At 38.8% G+C, this 16,402-nt stretch overlaps 1 protein-coding gene across 2 annotated transcripts in view; it reads right to left on the bottom strand.

The window, feature by feature from the left end:
- col5a1 (procollagen, type V, alpha 1) overlaps positions 1-16,402 on the bottom strand; it is a 70,036-nt gene that overhangs the window by 15,773 nt on the left and 37,861 nt on the right. For both annotated transcript variants that reach the window (XM_057359987.1, XM_057359988.1), the window contains exons 9-41: positions 16,054-16,110; positions 13,458-13,499; positions 12,977-13,039; positions 12,362-12,436; positions 11,251-11,337; positions 10,965-11,021; positions 10,809-10,862; positions 10,298-10,351; positions 10,135-10,188; positions 9,956-10,009; positions 9,763-9,816; positions 9,622-9,666; positions 8,876-8,929; positions 8,629-8,673; positions 8,499-8,552; positions 8,356-8,400; positions 8,157-8,210; positions 7,891-7,935; positions 7,717-7,770; positions 6,809-6,853; positions 6,397-6,450; positions 6,110-6,217; positions 5,847-5,900; positions 5,464-5,517; positions 4,093-4,137; positions 3,944-3,997; positions 3,501-3,545; positions 3,332-3,385; positions 3,166-3,219; positions 3,041-3,094; positions 1,352-1,459; positions 1,170-1,259; positions 810-863 (exon numbers count right to left, since the gene is read on the bottom strand). In XM_057359987.1, the coding sequence (XP_057215970.1) occupies positions 810-863; positions 1,170-1,259; positions 1,352-1,459; positions 3,041-3,094; positions 3,166-3,219; positions 3,332-3,385; positions 3,501-3,545; positions 3,944-3,997; positions 4,093-4,137; positions 5,464-5,517; positions 5,847-5,900; positions 6,110-6,217; positions 6,397-6,450; positions 6,809-6,853; positions 7,717-7,770; positions 7,891-7,935; positions 8,157-8,210; positions 8,356-8,400; positions 8,499-8,552; positions 8,629-8,673; positions 8,876-8,929; positions 9,622-9,666; positions 9,763-9,816; positions 9,956-10,009; positions 10,135-10,188; positions 10,298-10,351; positions 10,809-10,862; positions 10,965-11,021; positions 11,251-11,337; positions 12,362-12,436; positions 12,977-13,039; positions 13,458-13,499; positions 16,054-16,110 (1,920 nt within the window). The remainder of the gene's footprint in view (positions 1-809; positions 864-1,169; positions 1,260-1,351; positions 1,460-3,040; positions 3,095-3,165; positions 3,220-3,331; positions 3,386-3,500; positions 3,546-3,943; positions 3,998-4,092; positions 4,138-5,463; positions 5,518-5,846; positions 5,901-6,109; positions 6,218-6,396; positions 6,451-6,808; positions 6,854-7,716; positions 7,771-7,890; positions 7,936-8,156; positions 8,211-8,355; positions 8,401-8,498; positions 8,553-8,628; positions 8,674-8,875; positions 8,930-9,621; positions 9,667-9,762; positions 9,817-9,955; positions 10,010-10,134; positions 10,189-10,297; positions 10,352-10,808; positions 10,863-10,964; positions 11,022-11,250; positions 11,338-12,361; positions 12,437-12,976; positions 13,040-13,457; positions 13,500-16,053; positions 16,111-16,402) is intronic.

The raw sequence follows: 16,402 nt of genomic DNA, 5'->3' as shown, positions 1-16,402 counted from the left end.
TTCACATGGAGAGTCGACAGCCCGGCGTGCCGATAAAAAACACACAAGATTTGAATGCAGAGATAATCGCTGAGTGTAGGAATTATTGATCAGGCAGTTATGCATATTTTGACATTATATAAGATATCAGTACATCTAAACATTAATAGTCGTGGTGTCAAGACTGCAGAGAGAGAGAGACTTTGATGTTTCCATCATATGTAGCTAAATTGTATAACTTATACTACTTCTTTATTTTGTGATTTAATATGTTTACACAGCATATTTACACTTTATTTTGTTTACACATGATTTAATTTTGCGCTTTTTAGTTGCACACATTAGCGTACGAAGACCAGCTGCAAATGCTTTGCCAATCATTCAAATGTACAGTTTTTGTCATGCAAGTAATGCGCAACAAAAAAAATGAAGAGAAAGACGAGGTAAAGAGAGAGAGGTTGGATTGATCATTTAACACACACTTCACAGTCAAAAGGTTCGACATACCAACTCCATCTTTTATATGACTATTTCTCCCTATTGTAAAACAATAGTAAAATCATCAAAACATTGAAAATATTTATGCAATTAAGGTTTTGAATATTATGACCAATACAAATTCAGTCAAATGTGTCCAAACCTTTGACTGGTAGTGTAGATATGCAGTATATCATCTATATCATACATCTGTCTGCACTGAAATCACTATACTCACTGAAAAGCCAGTGTTTGGAGCAAAGCGATAAAAAAGAGAAAAGACAAGGTTAACCAGGTGAATAACAAGCAGCGGAGAAAAGATCAACAAAAAAAGAGCGAATATGTGTACTTACAGCAGGTCCGGGTGGACCAGGGGGTCCTTCACTTCCCTTCAAACCTGCTGATCCCTGCAAAGAGAAACACAAAACTGCTGAATGAACACACACATTTCTTCAGGTGTGCCTGTACCACACTTCTAATGGTTACACAAGGGATGTTCTATTTATATTTGACAACAAACTTTAAAAGCTCCAGGTTGGAAACAAAAAGCTTGAAGAACTCTCGAGTGTCTATAATATAAAGTTTCCTAGATTCCTCCTTCAATGTAATTAAGAAATGATTCATCTGCCAGGCAATAAACTCAGACATCTGACTACTTAGAAAGTCAAAATGTGGAATTAGTTAAGCATGCAGGTTTCATATGCAGTACTCACCATGGGACCTGGTAAACCTCGCTCGCCTGGGAATCCTCGCAGCCCTGGAGGTCCGTCTTTACCCGTTGGACCTGCCGGACCTGGATCTCCCTGTGATCATACAGAAGCGGTCATTGTGTTTAATGTTTTCATTGACCTGGTAAAGAACTGACCAATGGATGGAAGGACGGTGTTGTTCGCACCTTCGCTCCCTCTTTGCCTGCAGGTCCAGGTAGACCCTGTTCACCGGGTGGTCCTGGGGGTCCAGGGTGGCCTCGCTCTCCCATTGGTCCTGTCTCACCTGTTGGTCCCTGAACAGAGGGGGAGAGACGGATGTATAAGTAATCGTATAATTAAACACTTTCTAGTGGCTTGATTTACAACTTTTTTTTATCGATTTTATTTGTAAATTCACACAGATTGAGTTTGATTTAATACACTGAACGTAATGTGCATAAATCTGTACAATGTCATATTGCCATACCCATGAGAATGTGTTGCCAGATGTTTTCGTAAACCTAACGCGTATGTTTAAAATCTATGTATTTATTTAAGTAAATGTGTGGTTACTGCAGATGTCGTTTTTAGTTACATTTTAGTGCACTACAAAGTTTACATTCAGTTACGGTAATAGCTTATTACGTGAAGTAGTTTTATGTATTTTTATGTAAAGCAAGTGTATTATTTATACATCTACATTGAAAATATAATACAATATTTTGCAAAATTTTACTTCAAAAACTTAAAATTATTCCAGTTTATTGTTGAAGCACCTTTTAAAATTTTTGTTTAGTTTGAGTCACTAAATTAACTGAAGCAGAAAAAAAAGACATCAAAATTCCTAAAAACTCAAATTAATATAAAAATAAACAAATTAAATATTAATACAAACAATACAACTTTGTGCTAGATCAATTCTTTCGGTTGGTTAGCTAGGTGCAAGTTTATATATGTTAAATCTGTCGCACCGTGGTCCTATGAGGCACAGCATTTTCCTTTTGTAAGCTCATTTGAACTTGATTTTTGGTTCATATTTGTTCATATTTAACAAAAATAAAAAGTCAGAGACACGGTATTTAGTCAGGTAGAGCAACTGAAAAGTCCAGAAAATGAAGAGGCCACAGGTGCTTCGAAAACAATCGGTGGATATGTAAATATGTTTGTGCAACACTGAGAAATATAATCGTGTTATATGTATCCATACGCTTAAACATCCATATACGTGTCTCTCTGTGTGTGTGTGGGTGTGTGTGTGTGTGTTTGAACCTGTGCCCATCTCAACACTTGCATACAAACTAGAATGTCATGATTGCTTATGAATATTTCATTAACCGCCAAGCACCATCATCTAACCGCGTAAACAAAAGCATGTCAGGAGACAAATGTGGACAGCCCGACAAATGGCCCGTACGTGGCCTAATGGAACCATTATGAGCCCCAATAATAACCTCAGGACAGACACCTTTAAGATAATCAAATGAGCAAGTGATGGCGGGTGATGGATTCATGAATATGAATGATGTTTCTTTGGCCTCTGCCTGCGTGTGCTCTTCTCTGAGTGCAAGAGAAAATGCTTCATAATGTTTTATTTGGTGGATCTTAAATGCAGCCCAGTCTTCATTGTTGATACAGCAATAAAGCTGCAATGTGGTGTAAAAGCATACTAAAAATGCATTTAAATAAATAAAAACCCAACAGCAAAGCAAACTAGAGAATATGGGTGCTGTTTGCCTATTGCATTAGCAGACACAATGCCTTCTTTAGCAAGTTGCTTTTAAGACTTTTAAAGTCATTTTTTATGCTAATTATAAATGAGCATTTCTAGCAAAAAGAGAAGTTAAAATGAACTGAGAAATAAGAGTTTCACTTCAAGGCTGTCCATATCCACTCACCTGAGGTCCGACAACACCTGGGGGTCCGGGCGGTCCAGTTTTGCCTTGGAAACCCTAAAAAAAAGATCATGTAAGTCTTTATAGGTGTCTAAACGACATGTGAGGTGATATTAAACATCACTCACAGTTTCTCCTCTCTGGCCGGGGTGTCCGGGCAGCCCATCCTTTCCGGGAGGTCCCTGAAACCAAGAGAGAGACGAAAACAGGACGGATGAGAGGACGAAGAAGATGCGTGATAGGGATAGAAACAATTGATTCTCATAATTGATTTCTTTTCTTGTTGGCACATACAGGTGGACCCTTGGGGCCGGGGAATCCAGTGGGTCCCTGCGGTCCCATCAGACCCTGTAAGAGATGACAGTAATGGTTGTTAAACATCTCCTTCTGAGATCTTCAATAATCAATACTTTGAATCCATTTCAACACAAAGAGGAAAGACTCGACGATCGTTATACCGTACCCGTTCACCGGGTGGTCCTGGGGGGCCATCGCTTCCTGAGTTGCCCTGTGGAGAAAAAACAAAAAGGGTGAAAAATAAACAGAGCACTTGATGTGTTTGTAATTGAAGCGCAAAGCGTCCATGCAAATGTGCTGCTTAATAATTTGTTTGAGTCTTTGAGGACATATCTGTTCAATTTGTTCCAGCTGAGTGCTGGAGAGAAACATTGCTTTATTATGTGATAGAGGGACCATTAGCTGCTACTGAAACTGACGAATCAGCTGTTAGTATTCATGGCACCACAAATGATGACAGACGTTTACAATATCCAGTAATGAAGCCTGAGATGCTTTTGAGAGCATTAGCGGAAAGTCTCCAAACTAAGACGTTTGTGTGTTTAAGGGAAAAAAGTCAATATCAGGTTGATCCCATTGCATTGTGGGATACAGAACAGACAGGCTCACCTTTGGTCCTGCTTTTCCTGTGGGTCCCCTCGGGCCTCTTTCTCCTCGAGGTCCCTATAGAGAGAAAATATGATAAGAGGTCTGTGTGAGCAGTGTGGCGTTCTCAACTGGATCAATCATTTGTTTTTGTCTTTTCTTTGTCATCTTACCGTAGGTCCTCTCTGTCCCCGGGGTCCCGGCTTACCTGGTGTCCCCTATGCACGTGAGATACAAATATAGGATTCAACTTTTTTTCAGATCACCTATTTTATCAGTTTCCTGTTAGTCAAGCTTTCGGCATCATTTAAATACACGTTAAATATCATGTTACTCAACATTATATCAATATTACTCTTCCTGTTCAATTTCTCTTTGCAGACATTTCAGCAATAAAACATTTTTTTTGCTTAATTGAAACGAAACCACATGCAACAACGTCCTTCAGCCTGAGAGAAAATATTGAGATGAACTGAATTAACTGTGGAGCTATGAACTGAACGTGTGTGTGTGTGATGGCCTAAGAGAATAAGAGGTTTCTGGATTATAATGTGTTTATGGAAGTGCATTGTCTTCCTAATGGCAGGCGGTGCTGCTCTCATCTTAAATGTGCTGATGTACATCCCATAAAGCATGCAGTCAGAGCAGAGAGCTCACGCTCAGACTTTCCCAGCTTTTTGTTGGTCATAATGGCTTTGATAGCAAGCATGACTACAAACACACACACCAAAGCTGTTAGAAAACAGCCCTGAACATCCATTATAATGTGCTGAAGAGTTTCAAAAAGACAGCACACACTATTCACACATCATTAACTTTCATAAAACAGCCAATCAAAATCCAGCTGGAACTATATTTCTTAGTGAGAACTTTAAGCTAGTCTAAGTAGGATGCTAAAACGGATAAGGATGTAAACGGATGTTAAATATTGATTTCAGCTGAAATTATTTGGTAAGCAGGTAAGGATGCTGGCGATGAATCTACATTACAGTTTACCCCAAAATAAAAATTCTGTCATCATTTACTCGCCCTCGAGTTGTTCCAAATCTTTGTAAATATCTTTGCTCTGATGATTACTGAGAAAGATATTGGGAAGAATGCTTGTAACCAAACAGGAAAAATGACAATGATAGTCAAGAGCGCCCCAGAACTGTTTGCTTTCCTACATTGTTCGAAATATCTTATTTTTCCTATTATGGTAGTCAATGGTGGGCCAGCAATTTCAGTTGCTAACACGTTTCCAAATATACTTCTCTGTGTTCATCAGAAACGTATACAGATTTGAAACAACTTGAGAGTGAGCAAATGAACACAGAATTTTCATTTTCGGGTGAACGGTTCCTTCAAATCCAATTAAATCCAATGAATTATATTTGGTCAGTATTTAGCATTACGGTGCATGGGTCTTTTTTTCACGTTTCTACTGCAAAACAAGCAAATCTTGCTCTTATAACAACAGGAGAAAAAGAGCAAAACACATCATGGGAGAATAGGAAAAAGAAAGCGGTGGAGAATGCTAAAACAGGTTTTTTCCTTTTACACACCCTTGTGCCTTTCTCTCCACTGGTTCCTTGGAATCCCTGGAATCCCTGAGAACCCTACAAAGGAAAAAAAGAGAGAGATTAAGTCACAAATCCATCAAAGCATAGAGAGAGAGAGAGAGGGATATAAGGAGGAGAAGAGAAGAAAAGTGCTGTTACAGCAGTGCATGCTGGGTCACGGTCAGATGGAAAGCTAACACCAGATGGCATTATGGGTAAATCCACTTAGCTTTGATCAAGAAGTTCAAACATGTCTGCCTTCCAACTCCACTCTAATGCTTGCGCACACACACACACACACCCTTGTACCAATATCAATACACGCATCTACTCAAACAGCAACGCTTTGCATGCTGGGTAATCACAGGCAGATCGAGTATATTTACCTTGGGGCCTTGTCTTCCTGGATAACCGGGCAACCCGGGCACACCAAGCTTACCCTAAAACCAAAACACACAAAAACATTTTTGTCAAGATAATAGCTGATAAAGGTTACTGCCAAATAAAAACAGTTTTTCTTGTATTTTACATAAAAGCACTATCAATGCAACATTACAGTGTTAAAATCGGCAGTACGTTTGATAAAAATATGATTTGCATATTTCATAAAATGTAGAAAAATATGAAAAAATAAGAATGTCAAACTCACCTTCTCTCCTGACGACCCGAGAGGTCCGGGGTCTCCAGGGAGACCGCCTCTTCCTTTGGGTCCTTCCGGTCCATCCTCACCTCTGGGCCCAGCAGGTCCAAGTTCTCCCTAAACAACCAAACAAAAGCTCAAAACCAAGAGAACTTTCTACTTCAATACTAACTTTAAGAATCGAGGCAGGAAGGAGTTTAACAACAGCAAATGATCGATCGGTACAGACTTTATAGAAGCAAACCTCTTTACCTACAAATAAGAGAGAGTTGATAAACAGGCGGTAAAAATCTCACCCGATCTCCTTTGATGCCCATATCTCCCTTAAATCCAGGAAAACCATCTTCTCCCTAAGAGAAAAAGAGATGTTGAGATTAATATTTGACATAGAGACACCTATAAACTTTCATTCCCACATAATACCAGTTTTTTTGACAAATGCAGAGGGACCGATCTCCATGGCAACTGCTATTTCTGCTGTTTGCGGCCTGATTTTATGTTTTTTTTCTGGCAGGATAAAACTTTTTTAACGACCAGAGCGAAAGAGTCTAAACATCCATCTCGGAGTATTTTATGGCTTCCATATTCAGATGCAGAAATGAAACATTAATGGCACAGGAAGAGTGCATTAGCCGTCTCACACACACACAACGGCTTATATCCATAGAGACGCTAAAAATCACACAAACACACACACACTAAAATTACCTTGTCACCCTTGTGTCCTTTCAGCCCACGGACTCCATCAGCACCCTGCGGATATAACAAAGAGATATAAGAAAGAGTAAGCTGCCTATAGGTGACACGCTTCCAAGGCAACAATGTAACCGAAATGTAACCTCACAAATGATCTGAAACATGCTGTTAACACTACACAATACGAAAATGTATGCTGCAACCCAAGGTTATTTTAGTTGACTAAAATGAACATTTTGAAAACGTTTCTGTTCATTGAAATCAGATCAAATATTGACCTGAAAATTAGTGGAAAAACTTAAATTAATTAAAAATTGAAATGTTGCCTCAAAAATAAACTGAAATAAGTTTAAAGCACTAGAATTATAATAATACACAAAAACTAAAATAAAAATGTCGTAATCTTATATAGCAACATAACAAATCAACAAATAAATTATAAAATGACAAAAGCATACAGCAAAATTGCTAAAGCTTGAACTAAAATTAACATAAAAACTAAAAGTCTAATGATAAAAGCTAATTTGAAATAATAAATACAACTAAATAAAACTAAAATCAAAACTATAATAACTATGCTGCAACCACAAACATGAATGTTAAAACATTAAATAACCAAACTAAGGCCTATTCTGAAACAAGTTTGTGTCGACTTGTATGATGCCTAAAATCCTTTCTAACTGGGCTTTGAAACAATTTTTTTTGATGAATTTCGAAAGTATCGAAAACAAATCAGACAGCAGAACATCGCTGTCTCTGTGAATTATGGGTAAAAGGCTGGAGGCAATGCTTTGAAGACATTTGGTTAACATCTTAACCACACAACGACAGAATTACACTAATATCCACAAATGACCAATTATCGATTCACGACTTCTGCTATGACTAGTAAGATGCCAATGAGGATTTACAACACCCACCTTTACACCTCTCGATCCAGGATATCCGATCGGGCCCTGAGAACCAAGAGGTCCCTGTAAAACACAAAAATCAACTTTACATACTTCATTTAACTAACAAAGCGGATATATCTGAAGGTCCATTTGTAAAAGAGAATTGTCATAAGAAAAGGCTCAAAGGATAAATATATGTACCAAGTGTCCTTTCTCTCCACCAGGCCCTTCTTTTCCAGGGTGACCCTGTGTTCAATGACAAAGAGAAATTGCCCGTTAAATCATAATAAGTAGAGGTGCAAAGAGACGAGATGAGCGAATCTGAACAATGTGCATATGTGAAGCTGGACATGAGACCACGATTGCTATAATTATACACGCAATAAGCACAAAATCTCTATGATGTGCATCAAGAATAGAGGTTGAGTGTGTTTGCGCGTGTATGTTGGTGTATTTCCAGGTCTCACCGGAGGTCCGTCGGCTCCTGGCATTCCCGGTAAACCTGGCTTTCCAGTGGGGCCCTAAGGAGAAGGAAAACCAACATATCCCATTACCCACATCCAGCTTTCATCTACGCAAGTGCTTCTATAGTTCAGTCATGGGTTTGATCCTCAGGAAACACGCAAACTGACAGAATAAAATGCATGAATGCAAATGTATCGTCACCTTCTCTCCTGGAGGTCCAATTGCTCCCTGAGGACCTGAAAGTCCCTGTGGAAGGATGGAGAGGATGGAGTTAAAGCATTTTGGTGGGATGAAATAAATGGGGGGCGGGTTAGATGGGGAGAAAGTGGGCGTGACCTGTTTACCTGAGCTCCAGGATTGCCTTGCTGTCCAGGTGGGCCGGGCTCACCTTGAGGTCCCTGATGGTTGAAAAAAGAAAAAAGAATAATATGCGTGTGTTTGTTAATAAAAACGTTGTGTGTGTATCACACTTACAATGTTTCCTTTAGGTCCTGGATGACCGTCCATTCCAGTCACACCCTGCAGATAAAGAGCAATAAATCAAATCAGAATCAATCAAAATGAACATGACAGTCTCATTTCTAGCTGTAATAGATGTTCGTTCATTTTTTATGAACACGAAGGCAATTAATTAAGTATGCGATCGACTAAACTATATGAAAGCAGATGACTCCCAACACGATGAATCTAATGAACTGATTCAGAGAAAGTTTGTACTCACAAGAGCTCCTGGGGGTCCCTGGGGTCCTTTGGGGCCCAGCAAACCACGAGGACCCTGAACAAGAGAAAGAGACGTGACTTTTCTGCATTCACAAACTTCACCAAGGCTCAACATGTTCATCTTTCATGGTTTTAAAGATGTGCTTAATTTTGTTTCCGTTTCTCTCGATGATTCATCAGTGATTCTGGAGTTTATTCACCCTATGTTTCTTTTATAAATGCCATTGTTCAAATGCCCTATTCACACATGATTAATTTAGTCTGGAAAACAAGGGTCTAAAAATGGGGCTTCTGAGGAAAAACCTCATGCATTTTAATCATTTAAAAAACGACATTTAATGCGTTATACATAACAAGAGTGTTATCAAACAAAATTTAAAAAGGAAAAAAAAACGTCTTTAATGTGTTATGTGGAAAATTCGAATGCACCATTATACCCGAAAAATAGAAGCGCTCATATGATCTAAATGGTGAATGTGGAGCGCCCCCTGGTGAACAGGATCTAAAACTGCAATCTTGTATCTACTGTGGTGAATGAATTGACTAAACCTTCCTGCTTTCTTCTGTCTTGGCCTTTCTGCTCCCCACCTTACAGTATATCTCTTACTGTTTCTCTCACTGTGTACCTCATAACCTGTAGATTAAATCTTTGGGACATTTGGAGAACCCGCTAATATGATGAACCTGTCTATTATCTATAGCGACTGAGGGAGGATTGAGATCATGCGAAAGAAAAGACAAACTCACCGACTCTCCAGGGAGACCCCTGGGTCCGACCTCGCCATCATCGCCCTGAAATACCAGAAATTCTTATCCGTTTATACAAATAACACGAATGATGAATAAAATGGAAAATTATTCAAATAAAACAAAAACAAGATATCGTACTCTTTCTCCATCCTCTCCCAGAGGTCCCGGTGGTCCTTGAGGGCCCGACTCGCCCTACAACAACCACAAAGGCGCACTTATTAATATTTAACATTCATGAAGGATATCAAAGAAATGTCTTACAATAGTAACAGGTTCTTCATGCATTCACGAGTTGTTTTATTTGAAGCTGTTAATAAGCAGAAGTGATCACCCTGTGGCCCTTTTCACCGGGCAAACCAGCTAGACCGTCAAATCCCCTGTCACCCTGTGAAGCACAGAGATCGTGTAAAAACAGTTTAACTGTGATTTTAAACAATTCATTTGAGAGCCACAATGTTTGTAAGGGAATTAAACGCCATAACAGGTTTACAATAAACCGTTGAACTTTACCTTCGATCCGGTCTGTCCAGGCATTCCTCTGGCTCCATCTGATCCAGATCGCCCCTAAAGAAGAAACACAGAAAACATTATTCAATCATTTCAATATTGATACTTTATCTGCCTTAAGACTCGGTTTACGGTCTGGTAGTTTTTAGACGGAATGTAAACTTACCCTTCGACCTGGCTTTCCAGTCGGACCGAGGGATCCCGTTGGACCACGGGTACCCTGAAAAATATCAGAACGGCTCTATGCTGCATTTTTCTCAGTTTGATAGTTTTGTAGCTTATTGTCACCTATGTGACCCTGAACCACAAAACCAGTCTTAAAGCACGGGAATATTTGTGGCAAAGCCAAAAAACATTGTATGGGTCAAATAGATAGAGAGCCTTCAAACCTGTTTCTTCTTAGCAATGGCCTGCCACTGCGCCTCTGATTAACAACTTTAAAGGCGATTTTCTCAATATTTCGATTTTTTTTCTATCCTAACAAAACATACATCAATGGAAAGCTTATTTATTCAGCTAAAAAAATGTACCCGTAAGACTGGTTTTGTTGTCCAGGGTCCCCTATAACCTGTACAAATCGAATAACTCGAATGTCAAATATAAGGGGAACTAAAAAGAGGTCCTGTCGATTATGTCTGCGGGATAAATACATTGTGGGCAATTTTTGATGGCCGTACCTGAGGTCCTGCATCTCCAGACTCTCCTTTCAGTCCAGCCACACCAGGAGGACCCTGGGAACAAAAAGCACATTTTTATTACATATATCAAAATGAGACAGTTTAAAAAAAAAAGCTGTTTTAGACACATTGCGACAGACAGACACATGGTCATACCAGAGGACCGGAACGGCCCGTCAATCCCATTGGTCCGGTTGGACCTCTCATTGCCAGCTTTATAAAAAGACAGGCAAATTAGTGTGGGTACAAGCATGTCAGCTTCCTCACAACAAAAAAAATTATTATTACAGTTAAACAAACTAAATGATGTCTATTTGTATAATGTAAATATACATAATAAAAATATATACAAATGTAGAAAGGTTTGGGTGAGGGTTAATGGATAGAATACAGTCTGTACAGTGTAAAAGTCCTTAAAAGTGTGTGTGTGTGCGCGTCGTACCCTGGCCTGCTGCATGATGGCTTGCATTTGAGCCTCTTGAGCAGAAGCAGCAGGACCCTTCGAGTCTCCTCCTGAACTCATGCGGAACTACAGAGAGACACAGATCCATAACACATCAGATGAAGAGTGTAAGACTAAAAACAAACAAAGACATTCAAACAGTATCTGCATGAACTATGTGTGTGAAATAGTATAGAAAATAAAGTTGTGATTGTTGAGCTTAAATATCTTTGCCAGTTTAAACCAACATTGAGTGACAAGCTATTTCTGTCTGAACGTGAGTCAAATTATTCAGTGCCGCCATCTGGTGGCAAAACACCGTCACTACACTTTCATGAGTAGGAATGCTGGTTGAAAAGCAATATAAATCTTTTTGACTTCAAGGCCCGTCCACTGTCCATAACAATATTCATAGATTTACAGTTTCTACCCAATAAAATATTACAGAGCTCAGAAAAACTAAAAAGAGGTATATTTTTAGGAAAATAACAAAGACATCTTGATTTGTGGTTGTTTTCGCTTATTTCAATGCGTGTTTGGTCTTATTTTAAACCGTTTTAAGCCCTCTTGAGAATGTACAAAACAGCACAGACATGATGATTTTTCGAGTGTTGTTCAAGAACATCTGTGCTCGCCATGGAAACATGCCAGAAGAACCCTCCACTGAAATGCACTGCGATGTTTATACACGTTTCGGAATCAGAATCCGTGCGGTAAAATATATTGAAGTAACAGCTGGGAAAGAGGAAATTTGGAAAAGCAGACCAAACCAGCCCGTGATTGATCGAGAAGATTATAGCACATTATGTTCCTGATAACTCTCTGACATCATGATCGGTGTTGAAGCACTTGGAGAATAATGCGGTTCACATTCAATACGACACAGAGAACAGCTGTGAATAACTGATTCTCTAGCAATAAAAGGGGGACCGACATTAATTCAACTGCTTTACCCTAATAGTTAGATTTGAATGATGTATCTATATGAATTCACATGTGTCACGCTAAAAGATGAGTCCCTAGATGTAACGTGTGCCATTTCAACAAATCATTCTTCATTATAATGAATAGTGTGAGAGTTTATCTCATAGCTCTGCTCAGAAATACTTACAGGCAACATCAGAACAGTCCCTGGAGGTCCTGGAAGACCATCAGCACCAGGTAGACCAGAACGACCGGGAAGACCCTGTCACAACACCAAAGCATTGTGGGTAATGCATTAAAAAGGCATCATGAAAATATGTTTCAATCCATAGACAGAAAATACACACATACTGTATGATGAAGTTTACTTTTAGGACTGTTAAGATTTTTTGTATTGTGGCGCTTTGACATGACATATTTTCCCACCCAAATTCCCATTACTGGGATTTACTGTATATTATATTTACATTACTGGCTTATATTTGATTAAATGTGCTGTTTTTACAACAGAACATGGGCCACAAATGTACCTTACCTACAAAAATTATATAAATAAACAAATATGTTAAATTAAAATGATATGCTCTTTTTTCTGCATTAGTGTTAGGAAAGAGAATTATATATTTTGCATTCTGGTCGCTTTAGGATTTTAGGACGGAAACATGACCCATACATTGCTTTACAGTTTTCATTTAATTTACGCAGCAATTCACAGCAAATCTGGACATTTTCCAGAACACAATTTGCCGAATGTATTGCAGAATGCATATATTAGCTTGTTACTGTTGTCACGGTTACCTACCCTCTCACCAGGCTCTCCGGAGCTTCCCGGGGGTCCTGAGGAACCCGGAGAACCAGGGAGACCCTAGAATAGAAACACACAAAATCCATCACAAAACACAGACACGGGTGTTAGTCCAGTGAGTTTAGTAATGTGACTGTTGGACTTCATTACTGTATATAGCCCTACGGATCAATCAATCCATCAGACACAAGATCTGCTTTACATAAGTACAGAAAATCAATAATGAAACTGAATAAACATAAAATATCACTGTACCATGAATATTACTGACATGACATCATCGTGTCAATTTTATAATCTTGTTTTATTTTCTTATAGAACATCCAGACCGGTCTAAACTGGTCTTACTCATTGTAGTTGAACTCATTCTACATTCTGTTCAGCTTGCCAAAATACAGCTTCAGCTGTTAGTCAAACACTAAATAACATAAACATCACATGTGGACACACAAGGACACACATACAAAAGTAGACTTACCGTGGGACCCTCTGGACCAGGTGGTCCTTCGACCAGCATCCCCTATAATAACACAAACATATTAACACACGTGTCAAATTAGACATTTAAAGGATGAGACCATAAAAGCTCTGATGATATTTAAGCATAAACATCCTTATTTAATTTATTTTTAACATCCTTCTCAGTTTGCGAAGCATTGTAGATTGAAATGGTATGTGTGTGTTTGGTCTCTTGGCTGTAGGTCTCTGTTATGAATGTAGCAAACATCAGCATGAGGAAGTCTGTTTAAGCGCTGATATCTGTTTCTCGTGGCTTTTTATGAAACATTTGAGATGATCTTCTACACAGACTGAACATTCCAGAACGCTGCAGAAATTTTGCACATTGTGCTGGAACTGTAATGACTGTAAGACTTTCATTTTCATACTTGGAAATGACTGATTTCTATAAAAATCACAAAGCATTTTTACACGGTTTCATTGATGATTACAGTAAAACACTTGCTACTATATTAGTTAATTATATTACTATATTAGTCATTTTACCATGGTAAAGGAAAGTTATCTAGAGTTTAAACACTCTGCTTCACATCACTGGATTTCCCCTTCTCATCACATGGATGTTGTTTATGTTTGGTCTTCTCATCCCTCACTGATTACAGAAAGTCCGCCAAAGCACATGATTTGCAAATGAAGTATTCACACACCCAATAAACTGTGACCTACTGTACAAGATATTTTGTCTGGATAGCATCAGTTATGTTCAAATGCTAATTGAAATGTGCAGCTTGCATGAGTTGCATCACAAACACAACAGTGCAATTATCCTAAATAAAACAAAGAATTATGAACTGCAGTCACAATGAGCCTTTGAACTTTGAGCGCAGGCTTACGAAAGATCTAGAGCAGGGGGTTTTAAACTTTATTATTCCAGGGACCCCCAAATATGATCACTTTTGTGGAGGAACCCCTTCCTAAAATACATTTAAAAATAAGAGACCGTTTCCAAATTATTTTCAGTTTTTCTGAATTGACTATTTATAGGTACGTGGTCAGGTAAAATGATCATTTTCGTTTCATTCTGTGAACAACTAACAACATTTCTCCCAAATTGCAAATAAAAATATTGTATCGTGCACCCGGCGCAATGCGGCTCAAGGCGCGGCGAAAGTGCTTTTGCTAGTTTCAGCCCGACGCAGTTCTCATTTTCCCGTCTTGCGCCGCGTTGTTTAAATAGCAAATGCATAATGTGCGCAAATCTAAAAAAAGGTCTAAAAAAGAGGCGTGTTCAGGCGCATTGTTGGCGCGTTGCTATTTTGAGGAACTGAAAATAGACTGCGCCATAGACCAACTCAAACCTGCTCTAAAGTCTAAAGTCAATTGCGCAATATGTTTTTGGTTATTTAAAGAGAGCGTTAGTAATATGTGACTTTATGTCACTCCTGAGGTTTGATTTGGTCTCTAAATATTTTTTGCACGGCTGTATAGTACGTGTGATATCATAAAGACTACATAACAAATAAGTGACTACACGCAATGTTGGATGTATAAAACTGAAGAGAAAAAAATGCAATTCAAATGTATTCGTACTGTAGCAACTTTCACAAGAAATCTTCTTTTAAAGAATACTGCCTTACTGTACAAACTCCAGGGAATGAGATAAAGAAAACTGTAGTAAGGAAAAACTCACTAGAAAGATAAAATACAAAAATAAACAGTTCTGCAAAGTAGAGGATTCCACATACTGTATGCCTTGTTTCGGAAAAGAAAAATATATATACAAAGTAGACACTGTCTGTGTAAAAACTGAAACGTGAAAGTTTGCAAAAAGAAATGTGATTTGAGCAAGTTTCTTCCGTCCAAAACATATGGTTTCCCTTCATCAAACCCGGCTGTCGTGATCTGTGTGTTTGTCTCTTTGAAACAGGGCTGATCTGACTCTTTCCTGCCATTGAAATAATACTGACCTCCTTATTGATCTGCTCTCACCCTAAACAATCGTCTCCATCCTCTGGTCTCTTTCTATAACCTACTGTAACGTTCATCGACTCTTAGCTCATTCAAAATAAACCCAGATGTCCTCTAGGACCTGCCATGCAAGGAAATCAGAAATACGAACACACACACATATACGCTCAAACACACATTATTGTGACATCTGTTTAAAATCTCACAGCTGTTTAACATCAAGAGCCACGTGAGCGGTTCATAAAAGTGGAAATGTGCAGAGTGTACGCAAAGAAAACATAAAGAGTCTGATGATTTCCATCATGCGAATTTAATTGTTACGCTTCGTATGGAGAACACAGCTGCGATGCTGAGGGAATAGGAGTCACACTGTCGGAAAGTCTGAAACTGGAGTGACCTATGTGAATGTAAACGCAGATCGGGAGTGAGTTTGGATTACTCTTAGAAACACGGCTGTTCCAGGTGCCCGTGGCAAGATATTTTAAGATGCCTGAACATGTGCGTGAACACAAAACTGGATGGATGCATGAACAAGAGAAAGATGCGAAAACTCACTGGTGCCAATACAATTTGTTATTGTGCCAATCACCTCCAGAGCTGTTTTTTAACACTTAGAAGTATACGTGTCATAAAAACGTGTTACTCACAGGTTCGATGATAGCAGGCTCTCCCTTCTGGCCTTTCTCTCCTCTGAGTCCATCCACCTTCAAAAACACACATTTGATGTGAATGAATCTAGACTGTTTGCAGATCAGTGCTGGAAATGTAGTTAAATGAAGGCCTTGTTCCTTATTCTTTTAGGTGTTGGCATAGTTTGGGAAGGATGGGAAAACGTTTGTTTTTGCCCCAGCCATACTTGCCGGTTGGTACTAGCGTAGGGACAGAGGTATTATAGGGATAGTTCATCGTTTTTCCGTCATTTTTTCATTTCAAACCTGTATGACCTTCTTTTCTGTTACAGAACACAAAAGAAGATATTTTAAATAACGTTGGTAA

This window comes from Triplophysa rosa, linkage group LG19 (assembly GCF_024868665.1).
Source record: "Triplophysa rosa linkage group LG19, Trosa_1v2, whole genome shotgun sequence".
Taxonomy (NCBI): Eukaryota; Metazoa; Chordata; class Actinopteri; order Cypriniformes; family Nemacheilidae; genus Triplophysa; species Triplophysa rosa.
Note: the sequence above shows the minus strand (reverse complement) of the source record. Positions and strands in the feature narration are given on the sequence as shown.